The sequence below is a fragment of the Temnothorax longispinosus genome, chromosome 9 (genome assembly GCF_030848805.1).
Source record: "Temnothorax longispinosus isolate EJ_2023e chromosome 9, Tlon_JGU_v1, whole genome shotgun sequence".
In the NCBI taxonomy this organism is placed as follows: domain Eukaryota; kingdom Metazoa; phylum Arthropoda; class Insecta; order Hymenoptera; family Formicidae; genus Temnothorax; species Temnothorax longispinosus.
Window position 1 is genome coordinate 4,042,137 of NC_092366.1, and position 22,294 is coordinate 4,064,430.

Here is a 22,294-nt window from a genome sequence, read left to right on the forward strand (position 1 = left end):
CGGTGTTCCACATAATGAATACGCCGTATCGGCGAATCGTGCGCGCCGCAGCGGATCGTTAGCGCGATGCCTACTTAGTGCTCCTAAGCACTAAATCAATAGCGTAATAATCGTAAAGCGTTTTGTCGTTTAATCCAATGAGAATGGCTAGTTAAATTGAAAAAAAAACTAGAGTTTAAAATAAAATTTCGCGAAGGAAAAATCGAATTTCAATTACGCGAACCGGTATACCAATTTAGATACCGTTAAAAGAAATCGACAAATTGATAAAAGAAATAATCCACGCGAGGCGAATACTCGGAGGATAAATAATGCCTCCTGTCAGCGCTGCGTATTGATTTATTATTATTCAGTCAGAAGAGATATATCTCAATATATTTCAAATAATTTCAAAAGATATTTAGCGTACATTTCTTTCGAAGCTCAACCTCCGTTTGCGGGCTTGTTATTCTTATGGAAAAGATATATTATCGATTCCGTGCATGGTGGAAAGATCCATTGTCAAGTCGCCGAAGGAATAGGACGCTTCCACGACGAATGCTCACCTGATTCGCTTTGTTGATCTGCTTCTTGAGCCCGGCGAACGCCATGGTCATGCAGTCGTGTCGTTGTTTTCCGGATCACGCGTAAATCGTACCCCGTAACTGTAACAGAGACGGAAAACGGGAAACTGTCAGACATCAGGTTGCACGTATGTGAATCTCTATACGACGCGACGGAGAGCCTCGTATATAGAGAGAGAAAAGAATGAAAGTTGCGAGCGTCGGGGAAAAATAGAACGAAAGTTTCGAATTTGTGGCCGCGACGGCTGTTGGCCGCTCGCCAAGGCGAACGGGATGATTTTCAATGTTATCGATCGGCCGTATGTTTTCCAGCATCATGACTCGTCGCTGATGTAACTATAGCCGGTCGCCTCGCCTCGCCTCGCGTGCAGGTGACGAGGCGGAGGCGACGGCGATGGGGCCCTCGAGGATGATCTCACACGCGTGAAGCCGTACGTCGCAACGTACCGCGCCGACCCGACCTCTTAACAGGCTCTAATGAGAGTAAGTAATGCTTGCTCTTATTAACGGACAGCACGTAGGTATCGATAGTTCCCTCACGCGCGACTTCCAAAGCGGCTGCAGCTTTGGCACGGCGGGAAGTAAAAAGAACGTCAGCAAATTTTGTGCATATACAAATCATAAATTTACAACCCTTTAATAAAGGCAAGCGATATACGCTGTAAAATCCATGGTTTATTTAAATCTGTTGACCGCGAGTCACAGAACTTCTCTGTCATATTCTATAATCCGATCGATCCAGCCTGTATCTATATTGGGAATGTTGTGTTACAGCAAGTTATGCGTGCATTTATTAATGCAACTGCGTATATCGATTTTTCATAAAGGTTGGCATGCAGAAATGTCGCAATAAAAATAGAGGAAGCGTGTACATTTTAAAAAATTTATGAATGGCAAATTTACGGGATGACTTAACAATAGCGAGTTACCGCACGTCGCGTCTTAATAAAGGCAATATACTGCGAGCCGATAAATTTATATATATGTTTGGTGTACAATACAGAAATTTTATTCGCAAAACCTATAATAATGAATTAAAGGGAATTCGCTCGATTAATAGTAAGTGACATATTTCTCGTTGATGTAAATTCTGCACATCGAAATAAATATGTAATACAGCAGAGAGGTTCCAGCAACGAGATATGCATAAATCCATGGCAGATTTCAATAAGAGCAAGCGCCGGGTATCAATCGATTCCTGACGCAACATCCACGAGGCTTACTAGGTTAAAAGTTTTACGTAATAAGAAAATCTTAAATCTTAAATGATCGCGTAATATTGAAGCGCTAAATCTGCAAGAATCGAACGGGAATGACGATAATATCGACGTGTTCCCACGAATACAGCAACATAAGTCTCTTATAAACTCTGAATAGACTCTTAGAGCGCGAATTTCAAGAAAGTACGCGTATCGAGCCGGAGAAGCTCTACAAGCAGGCGCAAAGTCCATAATTGACCCGAGCGGTCGGCGATGATTCCGACGAGCACAGAGGTCGTCGGAACCTTACGCGATTAATTAATCTCATGGTGCACTAGCCGAAGGTAAGCCGGACTCAAACTCTTCACGCTCAGCTTTGCGCTCTCTCGCAGAGTCGTCGTGAAAAATCATCGACCGACGAAAACTCTTTCCGAGCGATCCTTGTCGATCGCAGGAATCGAGGTTTCCGCTAACGTGCATGCCGGCAGCGGAATTCGCCGAAGTGAATAAACGCCCCGTTAACGAGAAGAACCGCTGTCTATATATGTTCCAGAATGGCACGCATTGATGGCACCGCGATATAACGTCGAAATCCTCTTACTTATAGTAATGGGCGTATAAATGAATGCAACATCTTCATTAATAACATAAGACTAATTTTAAGCCTGTAATAATCGCGAGAGCTTTATTTAAACGCACGACGGTTCGATCGAGCCGATCGGTATCGCGGCTCCGAAAGATCCTCGAGGTAAATCGGAGGCAAGGGGACAAGGTTCGGCAAGTGGGCGATTGGATGAGAAGATGGAGGATTACTGACACACAGTCCCGACAACAACGGTTAATGTCCGTCCCGACTTCGTTGCGACACAACAATTGAACCCATCGCCAATGTGCTGACTGCGCCGTTAAGCGCCGAGTATTTGCACTCTTTAAGTTAAATTCGCGTGTGCCTTAACGACTAAAATTTATGCTGCTAATAAATAAACGGACGGTATAGTGGAACATAATATTAAAAGAATAGATGGCAGTACTGAATAGTAAAATATAGAGTCATAAAGATAATACGTGGCGCAATAATCCTATCTGATGAAATTTAAGTAGAAACTTTATGCAAGAAGAGAAATGATAAGATTAGATAAAGCCGCAGTAAAAAAAACTGCGGTAAAACTGCAGGAAACTATATATAATATTCAGCCGGAATATAGCTAGGCGTGTAAAAGACTATAACGTAGGCTGTGCGAGTGGATACACGATATCGAAAAGGATAAAGGTTCTACAGTAGGTAGCACCTGGTGGTATAAGCACGGGAATATAGAGAGCTATACGTATACGCCTCACTATATAGGTAACTATAGTGTAGTGCTAGGTCAGGTAAAAATGGACTATAGAAAGGGACCGACCGATCAAACGCGCAGGTAGATGAAGACAGCCACGTTAGTTAGGTTCAGAGTACAACCCCCCCGGCGCGGCGGCGATCAAGAATTCTAACTCGTCACCCGAGAGCTCGCTATACCCAGCGGCAACGTCGTCTCGTGCCATCCATATAGTCCGCGAACGGGACGACGCGTTCGCTCCGGAAGGACCCCGTATTCGCGTCGCACTGCACACGATACCGAATTGCAAGAGCCGCGACGGTCCTCGCGCGCCGGGAAACGGGAGGAACGACCCGCTGGGTCGCGATAACGCCGCAAAATGCAACGCGCGGTATAGCGCGGTGGACGACGACGACGGTGGCCTCGCGATGCAAAATACAAGCGCAAGACAAGGAGCGTGTCTCACCTCTCTCTGAGCGTTCTCGGCCCCTCCGGCCGCGAACCGGATGCGCACCCCCACAAACGCACGCCCTGGTGGACACGGGCCGACGACGTTGGACTCTCGACGTTGGACTCGCGTCGACAATGGGAACGGGACGCGAGCGGATGCGTGCCTCTACGTGCGTGGAGGAAACAGGAGGGATCCGCGTGGGCCCACGAGCACCGCGAGAGAGCACCCCACTGACTACTCTCGTACGTGATCGGTCTCTCGCACACCGCCAAGTCCCCTGCTAGGGGGTAGTTTTCTGCTGGCCGATCGATACGCGGCCACGGCTCGGTTTCTCTCTCTCTCTCTCTCTCTCTCTCTAGCTTGCTCCCCTCTCCGGTTCCCTCCTCTCGCTCTCTCTCTCGCTGGTTCCCTCTCCCCGTCTCTCACCCGCCTCGCGTTTCGATACTATTCCCTACCCTTTCCTCTCGCGATAGCCACCTCTTCCGTCAGGGACGGATCCAGGGAGGAAACCGCACGGAGGTTGAGTTAATTTCTTCGTGTGTTTAATTTCTGTAAGACGTTCTCCCGAAGGCTCGAAATATCATCTCGCAATCAAGAATTATAATAATAATCGTAATTAGCTTCTTCTCCGGTCGGAGAATGTAATTCTTTTGCTTCCAACACAATTTCCTCCCGTAAGTATTTTCAAGATCCACCTCTGTTCTGCCCTTTCCCTATCGTTCTCTCTCTCCTCCTTCCACGTGCGCCGCAACCCTCGACTTTATTCGCGCGCGCCTTTGCTCCCTTTATACTTATACCGGGTGTCTGCTAGCGGCGAGGAGTCATTGCGGTGTACGCTCACTTCTGGAATTAGCGCGCGCGCAATAAGGATGAATAGGATGAACAATGTTTGTCATTTCCTGGGACGAGACAACATGTAAATCCCCATTCTTATGAACGAAATCCAATTTAACACGGTTGATCCGCTAAGCAGAATATTAGTACAAGGTGATGGGGACAGAAATGAATATAAATGAAATTTTTATGAATTATTTCGCTACTGTGTAAAACGTGAAGGGGAAAGGAGACGCAGCGTTTTATCGCTAAACCACTCCCGTAGCGAATAAAAAAACTTTTTACTTTGTAACGCAAAAAGAAAGTGGAAAAATGGATCTATGAACTAACAGTTACGAATAAAAAAAATTATGCATTAGAAATTAAATATTTATATCACATTTTAATCCTTTGAAAAATTGATATATTATTTTTTCCTGTGTTTTTTCTATTTAACTTTAAATTAGAAAGAATTGTGATGCTATCAATTACATATAAAAATATTTTTTTGACGCAAGATCTTCTAATTTATTTGTAGAGCAAGAGCCTACTGTTGTTATGTATTTCATATCCATACAGAGATATAAGATTTACTTCTTAAAGTCTACACACACACACTTAAATTCTCGCTTATTATATCGTTAATATAACCCACTTTGGGGCCCACGATTTTAGATAATCATATTATTTGGATATCGTAACTCTAATTAACATTTTAGTTAGTGCCCCTTAAGTAAAAATTATTTTTGCGTGAATATCGACAGAACTAATTGAGAGAATTGACTAGTATAACCTAAAAATCTTTAAAATAGATAGAATAGCTAATTACGATTTTTAGTTACGCGTAATCGTGGGCCCCAAAAGTGAATTATTTCCATCTTTATTTTTCCCAGAGTGAAATCTTTCATGAAACATCTGTCAGAATTGTCTGTCTAACACCCCCGCAATATAATCTACAAATAGCATAATAGTTCCATGATATTTCTCGAATATTCTTCTAGGTCGTTGACCATCCGCGTATATATTGTCTTTCTCCAAGGAAGAGCTCTCTTTGTAATCGGATAAAATTACAAGAACAAATAAGCCCCCTCGAAGAAACGAGATTGGTAATAAAAGCGAATGAACGAACGAGCGGTATAAAGGCGAATTGATTTTACAATTCACTAATATCGTTCTGTTTTAAGAGAGCCTTTCCTACTCTCCTCTTGCGCACTGTGTACGCGTGACAATAGTCTCAACGACGCCGCGACGTATCAATTATGAATATAATCAGTCCCTCTCACGTAATCGTTATCCGTAATACAATTTGCGATCTCTTGAGTTGACAAGCTCTCCCTCCTCCCATCTTTCCCGCTCGTTTTTTTTCCTTTTGCGCCAGTTACTCACCTCGACCCTTCTGCACTCCGGCTCAGTTAAATGCATATATCTCCTCGCAAAGTAACTCTTTTTAATTTAAGACGCGGACTCGCGAACCGTCGCCTCCACTATCGCATTTAATTTCCCAGAAGACGCTTAATTAGCGTCAAAAAGGGATGAACCGTTAGATCATAACACACTTTTTAATCGCGTCCTCTGCAAAATACCCGCGGCAGTTTCTTGGAAATCAATTGTCAACGACGCCGCGGTCTAAAAAGAGAAGTTTGATTCCTCTTACATTTTAACTTTTGCAAAGATCATGTATGATTAATTATGACAATCTTTTAATGAGCATATTATATAATCGCAATTATAATAGCAATCATAATCGCAATTATAATCGCAATTATAATCGCAAAATACACTGTCAACAAATCGCATACATTATAGGCGATTTGCGTGTTACAGGAAGTTTCACTCACTCATGGTTTTGTAATCAATGTGATATAGCGATTAAAAATGTGCAATACAATTAAGTATATAAAGTGATATAAAATTGTGTAATTAATATAATTTAAAGGTAGGTGAATTTCTGTTTGCACAATGAATCGCTGAACTATATTAACTATATAATATTGCTTCAACTCGATCGGACTCGAATTATAAAATGAAAAAAAAATATGACGGAAATGTTTTCTCTTTGGCGAAAGTTTATCGACGTTGACACACAATAAATTGGGAGAAAAATGATTTTGGACATTTAAAAGTTTGATACACGGTACACGTGTACATAGTCAACACAACACGGCCACGGGTGTAAAAGCTACTTTTCCATCCACGTTTAAGATTTAATACGCTGTAATAATTTAACATTTTTCAGATCACGTTATTCTCAGTATCATGTTTTATTCCCAGAAATTATCAAAACTATTAGTCCTATTATGGATAACGAATGCATACATTCAATGATTAAATTATTCCGTCAACTAAATATATCCTCTCATTAAAACGCGCAATTAGCCCTACGAGCACAACCACCAATTCCCAGTATTTGATGTGCAGGTGCTTTAAATATATTATATATACAGATGCATTATTTATATTTATATTATGCAGATATATTACCTATATTTATATTTTCTAAATTATAAAATAAGATGATGCAAACAGTAACGTATAATTTAACATTTCCACACGTAAAAGATTAAATATAATTCATTAGTTATATTGCACAGAAAATAAACACTATATTAATGTATGTGTAATTTTATGCAATTTTATTACATGTGACGTAATTGCATTATTTAATCATCTTCCACATATAACTAACGAACTGTGTTAAAAATTCTTTTATACTTTATGCTTTTTTAAAAATACGTGACATATACCTTTATTTTTACCAATTTTATAGCAGATAATTCTTTTTCTATGCTCGCGGAGAGAAATACGTGTCCCCCATCCTCAACTACTTTAAGCTCATCAGACCGGTAAAGAACAGTTCCCTTTAGTTTCCGTATCTCGTATAGATCAGTGAAATGACTGAAATGGAATTTTCTCTGCGGAGTCGAGCGCTGATTTGTTCGAGACGCGAAAACTTTCTGCGAATTGGCGAAACTTGACGCGATGGGGTCGTTGCTAAGAAACCTTCATCCCGACGAGCACGTACGACTGGGTCATGGTGCCGGTATCACTCGATAAAATCCTTCCCCTCCCCGTCGTCGTGGTATCGAAGTTCGCTGTATCCGTCATGCGAACCACCCCCGCCGGCGAAATATTTCTAAAAATACGCATCATCGTGCGCAGCAGGAGACGGCCGGCGGCGATTGCAATGCCTCGCGACTCGCATCCTTTGTCGCGTTACGAGCCTTATCGTCGCATGTATGCTCTTTCTCGTTTAATCAGCCGGGCGCGCGTAGCTTCGGCTGTTTCGAGATATACGAAAATTGATAACAGTAATACCCGACATTTCGTGAAACTTTTGTAGCAACGACAGATTCCCATTGTCTTTCATATGTGGATCCTGAAAAAATAAACTTTGAACGTGCCCGTTTATACGTCTAAAATTTTAATCTCTCTGTTACAATTCCCAGTTAATGTAGTCTTATACAAAATTTTTTATCAGCTAAATCAACTTGCTTTATACACTGTTAAATTCCGATTAGGGTCAAATTATATTCAGAGAGTTTCAGTCATTTTTAACCATTCTTATAGATCGCCACTGCTCCCACTCAATATATTGTTGATATTGTTATCTGCATACTGACATTGTTGTTATATTTTAACCAAACCAGTGGAGTTAAAATAATACTGTTTTGTTTAAATAAAAAATGTCGACACACGTGGTAGTTGTTTATTTTTATTTAAAATAACAAAATGTTATTTGACTCAGGGTATTGGTTTAAATTTCACCCTTTGATATTTAACAGTGCACACTTTGATACGCTCAATACCTCAATACTTCAGACTCACATATTTTATTTGTTTCGCAATAAATTTTCATCCGACGCCTATTTACAAACTTCTATATAACAAAATTCCTTCATTATTATGAAAAAATTATCGTTTGTTCTTTTCATTTTTTAAAAAAAGTGGATATTACAACAATCTCATTAATTGGTTCATTTATAATTGATGTTTATATATAAATTACTAAATTATTTACGTGGACACTTTAAAGAAAAGAATCTCTCAAATTATCTCAGAGATTCACAAACATGGAATTCGAATAATTTATCTCGGGGAACACTGCATAAGATGATTCTAATGAAAATAAATAATGAAACTCTGTATACATATTGATATCAAACTTGTTGGCTGTTTCAAATGCAATATAAACATAAAAATACTTGGAACGGACCCGCTCAATAATTATAAAATATACGTGCGATGACTTATATATTCATACATATAATTCATTTGATTATTATATTCTTTGTATATTGTAGAAAATGTATAAGGTCTTCATCTCAAGTCTCAAGTCTTCATCAAAAACCGAATCCTATCGATCGCGAAAATTTCACGCGTTACGCGTATTGCGAGCATTGCGACAGGGGCTCGATTCTTGAATTTATTCGCAAGAGAAACGTACTCGCGTTCTTACAGAAACATTGCAAGTTGATCGGTTAAAAGCCATGCGATAGCCAATCGACTTGTAACTTTTCTGTAAGAGCAGAATTTGCGCATACGTTTCTTTCGCGAATAAATTCAAGAATCGGGCCCCAGAATTCACCACAAGCAATTGCGACGATTCCGCGAGCATTCGCTATAACGAATCTTCAGCAGTATAGCTAAATCGTTATTCGTTAGAGTCGCGAAGTGGAAATCGGCGTCTGATGCGCTAATACCGGTAATAAGGCGCCGCAAACATTCCCCGAGGAATCTATATCCGTTGAGAACGCGCAGAAAAAAAGGATATACCTATCCCAATTAAATAACTGATTACGCCGGGCATCGGCGCAGTCGACGCGCGATGCATCATTAAGGTGAATTGATTGCTATATGTTAAAAATTAAGAACTTAATTAATAAGAGAGTAATCGAAGCGTAGCTAATAACGAGTGAAAAATGGATTCACGCGGGGTCATTTATCGAATTATAATAATACATCCGCGATATTCGCTATTTATAGTACGAAGGATAACTTTGTATTTTCGCAAATGTTAGCAATAAATGTGCCAGCTCATTCCGCGCTCTCTCTCTCTCTCATATCGATAAGAGTCGATTAATACATCCTGGTATCGATTTTACGCCAAGATTAATTACTACGATATAGTGCGAAAGAATTAACGTTACTTGTCACGCCGATATCTCTGCCGTGCTCACAATTATACGTTTGTCTCTTTTGCTGAAAGTAAACAAATCACACAAACCCGTGCATTATCTGCACCTAATTCGGACAAATTGTCGCGATATAATTCTCGTATAACGATATCGCATGCTAATTCAATTCGCCGTGACGTTTTAAATAGCGCTGTCAATCGTACGGTAGACTTGACAGCGCCATTTAGAACGCGCATGCATTAAATTAGCATGTAAAACGTCGGAAACTTCGTAATTTGCATTCGGTGGCATATGGTTTATTTTCATTTGCGATCCTAATCCGTCGCGCAATATGTGATCACAATGAAATCGTTTCTTACAATATCGGCGGTAATCGATAACCCAATGATACCGGAATCATCGCGCGTTCAGCGGCGAGATTTTCCTGCGCGATCGCTGTACCGTATTTTCGGAGAAACCATTCGTGACGCAATTATAATTTTACACGGACGCCGTATCTGAACTCGTTATAAACTACGCGTGCATTTCGTGCAGTTTTATCCGCTGTACATTATTTACGATATTTGTATAGATTATCGCTTCTGACGCACACACCCGCGATCACCATGGGGACTTTAAAACGGACGCATTAAAATATAAATAAAAAATACTGTCAATGAAAATTCAGGATGCGGGGCGGGACGCGCGCGCGTGGAGATATATACCACAAATTATTGGCGAGGTGTGGGAAAATCGCGTTACGTTAAATTCTGCCCACTCGTTACATCGAATCTGGCGCATCGAAATATTAATTAACGCCGACATTTCATTACGTTGCATTGCGTACATACTGATGTAGACATTATAATCCACAATCGTACCTCGTTCCAATGGGTTATTCTGCAGCTGCGCACCAGTAAAGTATTCTCAACTTTTATCTGCGTAGAAATAAAATTTGGATTTTCGTAAATTTTTGTTCAATAAAAGATCTCTTTAGCTTTAGTTAGGATATAAATAATAACAATAGAGTAACGGTATGAAATAAGCGTAATAATAGAAAATGTAAAAAAATATGCAAATTAAAATTATACGATTTAAAATGATATTGTTATTTCTTTTGCTAAACTTATGATACGTTATCGGTAAATAATGTTATATTGTACTGCCGGATATGTAAAACCCTTTCAAAGCCGAAAGGCACGAAATAAATATCTATCTACATAAATTTTTCTTTACTTTAATGCCTTCGAGCTGCATTCTTTCGAAAATTTAATGTGTATCCTCCATATATTTAGTGTGTATATATATATTTTTTTTCCCCTCGAATTTTTACCGTATAAAATTATTTTATCTTTCTTTCTGAATTATCATTATATCTTATCTCGCATATATCGCTAAGTGCGGTAATAAAACTCATCAACGGCTACTCATCGACAGCTGCTCATAATATTTACCTAAAAAATTAAATAGAAAGAAATAAAAGAAGATGTAGGAAGCTGAAAAGTTTCCTATCGCGAGAACTGCAAGATTAGCCATCCATAACTTCGCTGACGCAATACGCATTGATTTCCTTTTAACTCGCCTATTCTCCCCCGGAAAAGTCGCAGGCTTATAGCGGAGCAAATCTCGTATCAATTCTTCTCCATTTCTCTTAATTCAACTCCCTATTATTCACAAACTCGCTCGAATTTGCATACAAGGCTGATTTTAGAGTCTCTCTCGCGTTACTCGGGAGGTGCTCGGGATAGTAATTTATTCGCCGGGGGTTTCGAATCCCAAGAAAAAGGGACGCCTTCTTTATTCCACGCGGCGAAAGGACGCTTGACGTGGGGGTCAAGTCTCATCCCTGCCATGAATTTTCGCGATCGCGCTAGCCGGGCAGCTGCGACACGCGACCGTACGCGGTTAAAAGTCGGAGGTCAAAGCGGATGGCGCTGCTGGATGTAATAAAAAGGAATTGAAAGCGGAGGATCGCGAATGTGCGAGAGAGGTTTTTTCCTTTTTCTGCCGGCCGTGCCCGGCGGCATCAATACCACTTCGGCACTCGCCGTTTGAACTATTAGAACGACCCGCGACGAATATTAAATTATTTGTCATTAAGCCCGTATTAAGTGGCACGAGAGAGCCGTATCGATTTTCCACGGCACGCAGAGAAAAAGAAACAACGCGAGACGAAAATCGGCGGACTTGTTAAATAAAGATACTCCGATACCAATTAGAGTTAATCACTTAATTGCTTGTTATCCGGAGTTAATTCTATCGATATCGGTTGATTGTGATCGTCGATTACCTACGCGTCGTCTCTCTGCCACTGTTTAATGTATCATAATCCGAGAGAAAAAGCAGAATTTATTAATGCTTCTCGATGTCGGAATATTAAAACTTCGCTAATTAATTTCAGCGCTGAAAAATCATGCAGAAGTTTCACTTTTTTATCATGTCTTTGCAGTAATAATACACTGTTAAATTCGTAGGTGAAATTCGTGTAGGTGTCAATTTATACTCAAGTACTGAGTCATTTTTTAGTCATCATATAGGTCGTCACTGCTCCTACTCAATACGTCGTTAATTTAACCAAACCAATGAAGTTAAAAAAACACCAAAAAGTGCACGTAAACGCGTTAGGTAGAAGATTAAAATTTTCAAAAATTAATTCGGACAGTGTTTACAGGATTCAAGCGTTAAAGAGATCAATCGACGTTACCACAATCGAGCGTGTTCGCCTGTCGTAGCGTCTATTCGAGCGTCGGTTTTCGTACAGATAGGGCTACAATCTAGGAGGGGGACGAGAGCAAATACCGCGGTGAACGCCGGATCTCTCGACTCCGGTTACAGGCTCGCAGCTGCGGCGGCCACACGGACCGCAATCATCAATGGTCCGTACCACTGGGGATGTGCGCGAGGGCGGACTACAAGTACGCTACGATCGGTCACGTGATACGCCCACGCTCATTCACGATCATTCAAAAATCCGCCGGGCCGCCCCGGCGGCGGACGCGAAATGTCAGCCGGTCGGTCGGCAGGGCCGGCTCGATCGAAACGACGACGACGTCGTCGTCGCCGGCGCGCGGCTCTCTCTCTCTCTCTCTCGGCTCGTGAAAGCACACGTTCGGCAACTTCGGCGTCGTCGTCGTGGGCGAATCGATCGAGCGCGCGCCGAGCGTTCGTGCACGCGTAATCGGAGCAAGGCTGCCCGGTATACGCGGCGGTTCGTTACACGCGCGCGTTACACGCCCCGGCCGCTCCGGGGCGGAGAGACGACGAGGAACGTGTATGCGGATAAGTGACGTGTCGTACGTCGGTTTCACTCACCGCCGAGGGGCAGCCTTCGCCGGACGCGGCTCACAGCAAACGGCCCAGTAAACGCAATCCGCAGCAGGCCCACGACGCGGCTCCACCGACTCCTCTCACGGAGCTAACCCCCTGCCAAGATTTGACACACACGGCCCACGGGCCACACGGACGACAGCTGTTCGCGACTTCGCGCACGACCGCCAGACAGCGCGAGGGTCGCGTCCGGCGCGGCAATGAGTCATCCCGCTGGGCGGGGGAGATTAAAAACCGATCGGGGGTCGGGGGGCGGTCCCGGAGTAGGGGTATCGATACGCGCGAGAAAATCGATATGTACATCGACGAGGCGACAATTGATCGATATAAGACGATAAGACGCTTGAATTTTGCGCAAGATTATTGAACGAAATAGTTGTATGTTGATTCACTGTGGGAGAGGGGAGGGGAGCACGTGGGAGACGATAGAATAATGAGCCTGTAAACATTGTAACTTGTATCTTGAAAATACCTCGTCAAAACTTTCTTTCCCTCTATTTTTGACAAATTCTCAATTAAAAAATAAAATACGTCATCAGGCGTTTAAAAATAAACTTGGGACGATGAATAACTAATAATGTCCATTTCTATCAATGCAGATTAACTTTAATCTCGGTTCAACTTACCTTCTGTCTTTTCTTAATTCCGAAAATTGGAAGATAAAAAGTAAGTTAAACGTGAGATTAAAGTTGATCTATGTTGGTAGAAATAAACCGATGGTATAGAACAATCGTCTGTGAAGCCAAAATCTGAGTTTAATTCACGAGTCTGCACAATCGCGTGTATTTAAGTGAGAAAATATTATATCACTGTGTCACTATCCCGAGGAGTCAGAGATTATAAGCTTCAGAAACAAACAAGGCCAAGATTACTTTTATTATCGTTATTAATACAATGAAACAGATGGTAGTATTATACAATAAAATAGTACCGTTTTACAGAAGAGCGCCATAAAGCTTCGCACGTTTATGTAGCATTTGTCGAAAACATCCTGCATTTGCGGTTTTGATCTTGTTTCTTCCTCACAGCGATATGTAGTCCTTGAGTTGTTCGTCGATCTCGGAGTTGAGGGTGAGCATCAATTGGTCAAACTGATGATTACCGACTATACCTCGCAGCGTGATCAGCTAACAATTTCGAAAAAGACTTGAGTCTTTGGACAACTATCCCCAAAAAGTCTAGAATACGTTCATGATTCTCACCTGACTTTGGAGCGTATCTTTCAAAGATATACTGTGTACGGGATCATTGAAGACGAGTCTCTTCTGGCGTTGAGCATGCTCGGTTTCATAATCCACATCCTCGTACCACGAAGGGCTGGTCTGATCGGCGATCATTAAGGAGCTAAAACAATTTTCGCTCTGTTATGCACTTTAAAGTCCACTATTCCACTTTCTTTATAAAAATCTTATACGCTCAATTAAAGTAATTACGATACCAAAGTAAATATAATACTGAAATATTTTTCAATAAACCTTTATAAAAACAATTCGTAATTATGGAATTTTAAAAAATTAAATAATAACGGTTATCCAAGTTTGTTAATAAATGTTATAAGATTAAGACATTATGACTAGCGGTTATATTTAATTACTGGAAAAGATCTCGCGTTATGACTCGCGCCTTTGCTCCAACTAATATGCGCACAAAAAAGAATCTTACTCGACAGGATAGCCCGAATCGTCAAACTTTGTGATGTCGTTAAGCGTCTCGACAATGTTCGATATTATCTGCGGGAAATATTCGAGAACTGTGGGTGGACTGTTTGCCCCGAGGAGCGAACACAGCGCGAGGGCTAGTAACTTGCGCCTTTCGGTCTGAGCCACCAGCGGCATTGCGGTAACCCAACTGTGTACCAGTTTTCCGAGTACAACATCTTCTCTGGTTTCAGTTCCTATACTCTGCGCTAGATCGCTGATTACCTGCGACAATATTCTTCATTACTGGACGAACATGTACATATAAGAAAATCGTGGTCAAGATAAAATGTTTTTTACCTGTACAAAAATATCACGGGAACCTAGTAAAACTCTCGCGACGATAGACAGATTCATGGTCATGACCAATGGATATTCATCGCTATTGTAAACACTCCTGTTAACATATCGCATCACATATCTAAATATCCGTGTGGCACAAAGATATTTTTCAGAAACATTTACTTACTGGAATATCTTTAGCAAAACGGGCTTTATCAGTTCCGCGCCCTGTTGAGGAGAAGTTCTGAGACAAATCTCAAATAATCTCAGCATCATCACCCTACCCTCCGACCGCAAGTCACTGAGCAGCGTTTTCAACGACTCGATGACCACCGAACCCCTCTGAGTAAAGAAATCTTGTGGACTCAATAATACGTACATTTGAATTATGTACAGACATAAACGCAGATTCTCCGTGGTTTGATCTGAAAACGACAGAGAGGAAAGCTGACATCGTCGTAAATCATTACGACCCGTTAACAATTATTAACAACGAAAACTCGTATCACTAACCCAACAACGCTGGCATATTTCTGAAAAGATCCATTATAGCTGGCGTCGGTGTAGGTGTATTTTCCAATAAAGCTATCCACAGTTCCAATCCCTCCTCTAATAAATAAATGTGTCCCTCTTGATTAACATCGACACTCAGAGCCACGACGCTCACCACCAATGGCTCCAGAATAACGCTTTCCGAACCTAGAGCCTGTCAATACAACAGCATTAGAAAAAGATCGCGACAGCATTCATCTACTGGTCTAATAAATATCGCACATTTACCTTCTCCAAGTGTATCAGAGTCGATACTATGGCACACCTCAGCATATTGTATACCTCAGATTGCTGCCAAAGTTCAGGTAGATACGAGCTGAGTGCACCGACATGCGGCTTGATTCCACTACCAACACGCTCGATAATGAACGATAGCACAAACAACACATGCATCTAAGAAATAGAAAAACTTGTAAGAAACAACTCGAGAATATTAAGAGAAAATAAATGCCAGCTCTTCACGCCTACCTTTGTATCGCATTCGTTTACTTCTTTAAGAAGTGCGAAAAGTAAAGAAAAGGCTGGTTCCAAGAAAGGAGTAAACTCCTCCGGATTAAACTGAAAATCATCAATTGCCCGTTTCAAGGCGTTGCTCGCTGCTAAACGAACCCCTAAGTCCTCCTCGGGATTCAATGCTTCTATCATGAGCTTGTACAACTCCGGCCTTAATCCCGCACTTAACTTGATGTCTGCAAAAAGTAAAATTCGCAAATAACTTATAGTGAACAATCAATTGTCTTGAGTATTTTTCAGTGAAATTTTCAACGTACTCGTCCATTGGCCAATCAACCAACACACGCGTCTTCTAATAATCCTATAATTGTTATTTCGAACCTTCAATTCCTCTTTTAAAGTCGTCGAAAACCACTGATCAAAGTTTACCTGTGGCATAAAGACACAATAACAATTAACATTCGATGAACAAGGATAAATGATGCATTATGCGCATCATGCGTGAAACGGAATATACCCCTAGAGCAATTAAACGTTTATATAAAATTCTTGAAATACTATTCTCTTACCTCGTCATACAAATCGAATGCGGCTAGACCAACTGCGCGATACACCGCGTCTTTCACTAGAATTGCGTGTAAATTGTTAGGATCGACAGGTTGGTGATGCTGCCGCATCAAGTCAACCAAAACCGAGGCGAGAACATCTCTAAAGTGATGGAAGATTGCCAAAAATAAGGATTCTGTGCAAGGCTACAATATAACATACATTTACATTACACAATACATTTATAGAATACTTACTTATTTCAGTAATTTTTACAATATCTCCGATTACTCACCCTCAAACTATATTTCCATGATTCTCCGCCATCGTCAATAGCTGAAACAATCAATACCTTTCATATCCTATTTTTTCTATATTTTAATTACGTTTTCATCTTATATGATATTATTCTGAATACAATTTGAAATACATATTATTATATAAATTCCATGCTTACCGAAATTTTCTGGATGGGTATCCCACATTTCAAGATCCGCAGGTGTCAAAAGGAAGTAATGCGTGACAAGCCTGGAGCAAATCTCCGTTAACGTTTCCGGTGTGAAAAACTCTTGCCTTAATTGGCACGCCCTCAAAACCAATGGATCTTTATCTTTCGTCTCTGTTTCGATGAAGAAAGAATGGTCATTAATATGAAATACATCACGTAAACGAACAAGAAAAAAAAGCTTACGTACTTTCCAATAACATAACTTTCGCTGGTCTTCTGTAATACGTCGACAATAAAATGGTTTTTACTAAATTTAGACACTGAATAATAAATCTTTCAAATGCTAACGCTTGGCCAGCTTCTGTGAAGCAGTAAAAAACAGAGAACTCTAGAGAAGTCGGTATAAGTTCCACATAGCAAAACGGATGAGTCTCTAAGACTCCTAATAAAACTTTGGTCAAATGTATTATAAACTTTTCGCACACATCCACTTGCACGCCTCTAGAGGCTAAAGTTTTTCCTAAGAAAAAAAAGAAACAGAACAATATGAGATAATGCACATGTGAGTAGACGTTTGTTTTAAACCAACAGTAAGTAGAGTACTAACGACACTCAAGGCAGGTCTTTGCACGCTCGAAAACGACTTTCAGAAACAACATGGCATCTTGAGATTCGGATGGTTTAGAGAAACCATTTACGATCAGTTGCCTAAGTATTCTTAATAGTAGAAGTGCTTTTTCTAAGGTTTCTTGTGTCTGATTGACGTCGGCACCATTAGACGCCATAATCAGGAAGGACTCGGTATAAGTATTCCATAGGTTTAGAATAAAATTGAACATAGTCGCAGTCAATTCTCGGAAGAGCCTCTGTCCGTCGGCCAAGCGTCGGGACGCCAGAGCCTTGACAACGTGATGCAGCGTTAATAACGCCTGACGCTGCGCCAAAGGATTTTCTTGCCTTATGACTTCCAGCAATGTTGGTACCAGCGTACCCCATTCTCTGGGGCAATCAAACCTGTAAAATAAATTGCAAAATAAAAAGATTAGTACAGTAGAGATAAAGAGATAAAGTATTTCAACGTATATTACATATATTATACGTTATATATGTTACCTTGCTATCTTGGAAATAAGAACTGCTAATTGTATAGCTAATGGACTCATAGGTTCTTCAAAATTGATGAGCAGATGCTGTCGCAGAAATTCCTTCTCATTTTCTTCGATTGCGCTAGAATAACAGTATGCATTATTAAGCATACACTGCCGTAAATGCAATAATATCTCATTTCTGTACAACACAACTCCCTGCTTCTTACTTTGGCGCATTTTTCCTCCAGTATCTCTCAACCCCGATCTTCAAATACACTACAGCCATCCATCTAACTTCAATAGCCAAGGAATGATTCGAAAGAACATTCTAAAAACAATTTTTGCGTGATTAGTCATAAGTTTCAGATCGACGCTAAAAAATATGTAACAATATGTAAGATATTCCTAAAAGATAATAATATCCACTGCATAAATACATCATTGTCCCCCACGTGACGTTCCATAAATCCAATACGTACGTGGGAAATATAGAAAATATAAGCCTGTAAAAAAATAATAATGCTGTCGTTCCCAGCATAGGAGGACTTACATATAACGCTATATAAAATCCTTGCTGAGTCTCCCATTGCTTCAGCGTTTCCTCCGCAGACTTCAGAACATTGGGATCCTGACTGACCGCCTGTCGTAGAACTTCTATCACCGCGGCTTCCATGTCTTCTTACTGTACACAATATCAGCGGATATTACATGCCCCGGATTCTCTCGCCCTTAACGAATATCTCCGTTTCCCGGCGCGATATTATCTAACGTCGCAATTGCGACGTTGCAATGCCGTCGTTTCGGCTCGAACAGGAAAAACCGCGAAGACGACCCCGATTGCGGTCGACCGTCGTCCGCGACGCAGGTTGCCGAGAAGTATGCGCTCCGGGGGGAATCGCCGAGCATGTGGTCGCGGGACGAGCCGTCGCGTCGCGCGGGTCCACGTAAAACGAAATAGGGGGACGCGCGTACCCCGACGGAAAACGATAAGGCGATCACGCGAGTCTCGTTACATCATTTCACGTTCGCTCGCGAATCAACGTCGTCATCACCCGATCACCGTCGTCGTCTCGGTCGTTCCGGTGAGCGAGGTGCCCTCTAACCTATACGGGACGTTCGCGGCGGCGACGACGACGGAGACGGAACACCGGACCGGGCGGGGGACGAACGACGATTCCGACGAAGGTACCCGGGGGGCGACGAGAGACGAGAGAGAGAGACGCGCGCGATTCGGCGCCGCGCGCGCGTGGGAGCGGGGGAGAGGGGGAGAGAACGAAACGTCGTCTACCTGTCTCGCAACCGGTGCCGCAGCCTCTCATTCCGCGTGCTCCATTTGCCGCTCCGTTCGCGCGCGAGGTAGAGTATTTACGTAGTAAATCGATACATAACGAAAATCCTCCGGCGAGATCCCACTCTTTCTGTCTCTCTATCGTGTCCACACTCCACCGAAGAGTGCCGCGCACACACACACACACACACACACGCTCCGCGCCGCGACGTCGTACGTACGTGTACGTGGTCGGTCGTCGGTCGGCACCTTCGGCGGCGCGCAACGTTTCCCTTTTCCCTCCTCGCCCCCGCCCCACGCAGCCCCGCGCCGCCTATCCCGCCGGTCACCGCGCCGCGCCGCTTCTTCGACTTGCGCTGCGCGTCGACTCTCCTCTCGTTTTTCTCCCTTTTTTCTTTCCCTTTCTCCGCCCGCGATTAAGTGACAGTTGTCGGGCGCGTGCGTGTATGTATGTACTCCATACGTCATGCGGAGAAATAAAGAACGATCAAACTCCGATTAGCTTGATCGACTATTAACTTGGCGACCGACACCCGCGCGGTTGCTCGTAAATGCGATTATAGTGGACCGTTGCATCGTTCCCTATTATTTCACACGTGGAGAAAAAAAAACGGGAAAGGTGAATCACGTTGCTGAAATTTTCGCCAATCGCGCCGGTGTAAATTAATCGACGAATGTATCTAGTTTCTATTTTACGTATTCCTATTACTATTGCTATTGCTATTACTATTGCTATTGTTATATTATTGTTACTATTACTATTATTATTATTCGACATACAAATCGCCCCTGCTGTATATTATCGAGCAATGTTAAAAATACGTTAGACGCGGACAGAAATGCGGGATGAGGAAACAGGGAGAGAATTAGACGCGAATCTCTACGTCGAGAGAGACCATGTGCGTTTCCAGCAGCGATTCGCCGAATTCGCATTCGTTTCCGGAGCGTGCCTCTTTTCCGTTCAATTCGAATCCTCGTGGCGTTTCACCGGCGCGCGGCGGACATCCGGTGGCGCGCCGCGCTTCGCGCACGCGCGACAGTCGCTCGTCAACTCGGCGGCAGCACCGGCGACAGCGCGCTCTCCCGTTCTCTCCTTTGTTCATGGCTCGTGGCACCGTTTAAATCGTGTCACGATGAAGGTAAGAATCTGCGAAAATCGTAGGAATCGCGCGTCCTTCGCGCGAGATACCGATCCTCTTCGATTCGAAGAAGCACCGCGGACACGGCGACGTTCGTATATTTGTCAAGACCGCGTTCGTCCGCGCGCAACACCGACCGTAAATAAGCGTCGGCGTCAGGTGACGGCACGGCGGGTGAAGCGTGCGGACGTTTTTCACCGCGTTAATTGCCGTGTAACGCGATTACGACGCGTCTCCCCATTGTTTTAACCAACAACTCGCGCGAGATACATCGTTCCGAGAAAGTGTTCTTTTTCCCGGCTGCTGTACTCCGTGGAAGAAACTCTAACCTCATTTAACTTCAGCCTATCTCAGAAGTCTCGAGCGTATTCGTATGCGACCTTTCTAATGTGCATTTGGTTGTTGCAGCTGAACGTGTCGTATCCCGCGACAGGATGTCAGAAGCTGTTCGAAATTTCGGACGAGCACAAGCTCAGAATCTTCTACGAGAGGCGCATGGGCGCCGAGGTCGAGGCTGACGCCCTGGGAGACGAATGGAAAGGCTACGTGGTGCGCATCTCCGGGGGTAACGACAAGCAAGGTTTCCCCATGAAGCAGGGTATTCTGACAAACGGTGGGTTCCCGATACGTTTTACATCGATACAATTAACATATGTATAAAAAGTTACTAAGAGATAATTCACTAAACTGTTCGTTTATTCTTAATCTATTGTCATCTTGGCACTGTTCCCTTGAGTCTGTAAAAGAGACTGGGAACACTTCTGCAACTTTTCGTATCTGCGTCATGATTAATACATCGAAAGACTGTCTTTTAACGCAATGTTATTTGTTTGGCATAGGTCGTGTGCGTTTGTTGCTTTCCAAGGGACACTCTTGCTACAGACCACGACGAGATGGTGAGCGCAAGCGAAAATCAGTTCGCGGTTGCATCGTAGACTCCAATTTGTCTGTGCTGGCGCTCGTCATCATCAGGAAGGGCAAACAGGTGAATGATCGATCGCGATGTATCTTTTGAGGATGTTTCAACGCTAAAGACCCATGCTGTTCAGGGTGTATTCGAGATGTTCAATTTTCTTGAGATACTATCGTACGCATGGGAGATAAAATTCGTTTTTTGATTTGGGAAACTGCTGTGTTACTTGTGCTTTTTCTCAGTGTACGAACGAAACATTTTTTTTCCTCTTCATTATTGTCGGTTCAATCTGAATTTTTAGCAGAAACAAAATTTTGTTATATGGTTCTAAATTTTTTAAGTAAAAAATGAATTGAGTTTTAAATATAGACTAAGATTTATTCTGAACTAATGTAAGACTAATTTCTAAGTAGGTTTATAATAGTTTTCTACAATAATATATGAATCAATTGCAGGAAATCCCGGGATTGACTGACATGAATGTACCGCGTCGTCTGGGACCAAAGAGAGCGAGCAAAATTCGCAAACTCTTCAATCTCTCGAAGAAGGATGATGTACGGCAGTTTGTTGTAAAACGACCGGTCCAAAAAGAAGGAAAGAAGGAACGGTTTAAGGCGCCGAAGATTCAGCGTTTGATCACGCCAATTGTTCTTCAGGTACGTAACCTTAGAAGAATTCGCACCGATAAATATATCCTGAAAATAATGAAATTAAAATTAAATTAGATTATTTGTCAAGTTAAGTAAAGGGGAATCAAAGTATTATGCAATCGTTACATTAAAATTCATTCTTTTTCGACTCTAAATATATTCTTAAACGTGAAAAAAATACTTACAGAGAAAAAGACATAGATTGGCGTTGAAGAAGAAGCGCTGTCTGGCTCGCAAGGAGCAAGCGGCGGAGTACGCCAAGCTGCTGGCGCAAAGGCAGAAGGAGGCGAAGAACAGGCGCCAAGAGGAACTCAAGCGAAGGCGCAGCGCCTCATTGCGCGAATCCAAATCTTCGACCCAGACGGCACCAGCGGGGGGTGCGCAAGTTCAGTAAATCGGCTGAATCCTGAAATGTATTTACACGTCAATAAACAAGGTTTCAACTATCTGTAGTTTTC

The 22,294-nt window shown here is 42.3% G+C and overlaps 3 protein-coding genes across 11 annotated transcripts in view; 1 reads left to right on the forward strand and 2 right to left on the reverse strand.

Annotated features, from left to right (window-relative positions):
• The window catches only part of Endoa (SH3 domain containing GRB2 like, endophilin-A), a 35,386-nt gene extending 22,360 nt beyond the window's left edge, over window positions 1-13,026 (reverse strand). For 2 of the 8 annotated variants that reach the window (XM_071789114.1, XM_071789112.1), the window contains exons 1-2: window positions 12,766-13,024; window positions 546-644 (exon numbers count right to left, since the gene is read on the reverse strand). In XM_071789114.1, the coding sequence (XP_071645215.1) occupies window positions 546-596 (51 nt within the window). In that variant the 5' untranslated portion in view covers window positions 597-644; window positions 12,766-13,024. Of the gene's footprint in view, window positions 1-545; window positions 645-3,541; window positions 3,800-12,765 lie in introns of those variants that run through there. The other 6 variants (XM_071789113.1, XM_071789115.1, XM_071789111.1 and 3 more) reach the window with 5 other exon arrangements.
• Window positions 13,027-13,635: 609 nt separating this feature from the next.
• Impbeta11 (importin beta11) lies at window positions 13,636-19,495 on the reverse strand. 2 transcript variants are annotated; one of them, XM_071789101.1, is made up of 18 exons: window positions 19,356-19,495; window positions 18,397-18,528; window positions 18,074-18,174; window positions 17,872-17,985; window positions 17,366-17,772; window positions 17,006-17,278; window positions 16,768-16,929; window positions 16,606-16,646; window positions 16,334-16,516; window positions 16,082-16,193; window positions 15,780-16,000; window positions 15,540-15,704; window positions 15,273-15,465; window positions 14,947-15,184; window positions 14,778-14,874; window positions 14,443-14,702; window positions 13,983-14,124; window positions 13,636-13,907 (listed from the first exon to the last, which is right to left on the reverse strand). In XM_071789101.1, exons 2-18 carry the CDS (start codon window positions 18,517-18,519, stop codon window positions 13,803-13,805), a joined length of 2,937 nt encoding a protein of 978 aa, XP_071645202.1. In that variant the 5' UTR covers window positions 18,520-18,528; window positions 19,356-19,495; the 3' UTR covers window positions 13,636-13,802. The 2 variants fall into 2 exon arrangements, with proteins under 2 accessions (XP_071645202.1, XP_071645201.1); XM_071789100.1 differs by lacking the exon at window positions 19,356-19,495 and adding an exon at window positions 19,135-19,345.
• A 619-nt stretch (window positions 19,496-20,114) lies between these two features.
• Rps6 (ribosomal protein S6) lies at window positions 20,115-22,282 on the forward strand. The gene is made up of 5 exons (XM_071789124.1): window positions 20,115-20,273; window positions 20,682-20,886; window positions 21,113-21,258; window positions 21,642-21,842; window positions 22,024-22,282. The coding sequence occupies exons 1-5, from the start codon at window positions 20,268-20,270 to the stop codon at window positions 22,228-22,230; spliced, it is 765 nt and encodes a 254-aa protein (XP_071645225.1). The 5' UTR covers window positions 20,115-20,267; the 3' UTR covers window positions 22,231-22,282.
• The last annotated feature ends 12 nt before the right edge of the window (window positions 22,283-22,294 follow it).

Bases quoted from the DNA above. Each gene is read 5' to 3' on its own strand.
- Impbeta11 (XM_071789101.1), bottom strand. From the start codon at position 18,519: ATGGAAGCCGCGGTGATAGAAGTTCTACGACAGGCGGTCAGTCAGGAT. The intron at 15,705-15,779 runs GTAGGCGTGAAG...TCTATTTCTTAG, and splicing joins TAAACGAATGCGATACAAAG to ATGCATGTGTTGTTTGTGCT. The intron at 15,466-15,539 runs GTAAATGTGCGA...TTGTATTGACAG, and splicing joins CTCTGATACACTTGGAGAAG to GCTCTAGGTTCGGAAAGCGT.
- Rps6 (XM_071789124.1), top strand. The intron at 21,259-21,641 runs GTGAATGATCGA...AATCAATTGCAG, and splicing joins TCATCAGGAAGGGCAAACAG to GAAATCCCGGGATTGACTGA. The intron at 21,843-22,023 runs GTACGTAACCTT...AAATACTTACAG, and splicing joins TCACGCCAATTGTTCTTCAG to AGAAAAAGACATAGATTGGC.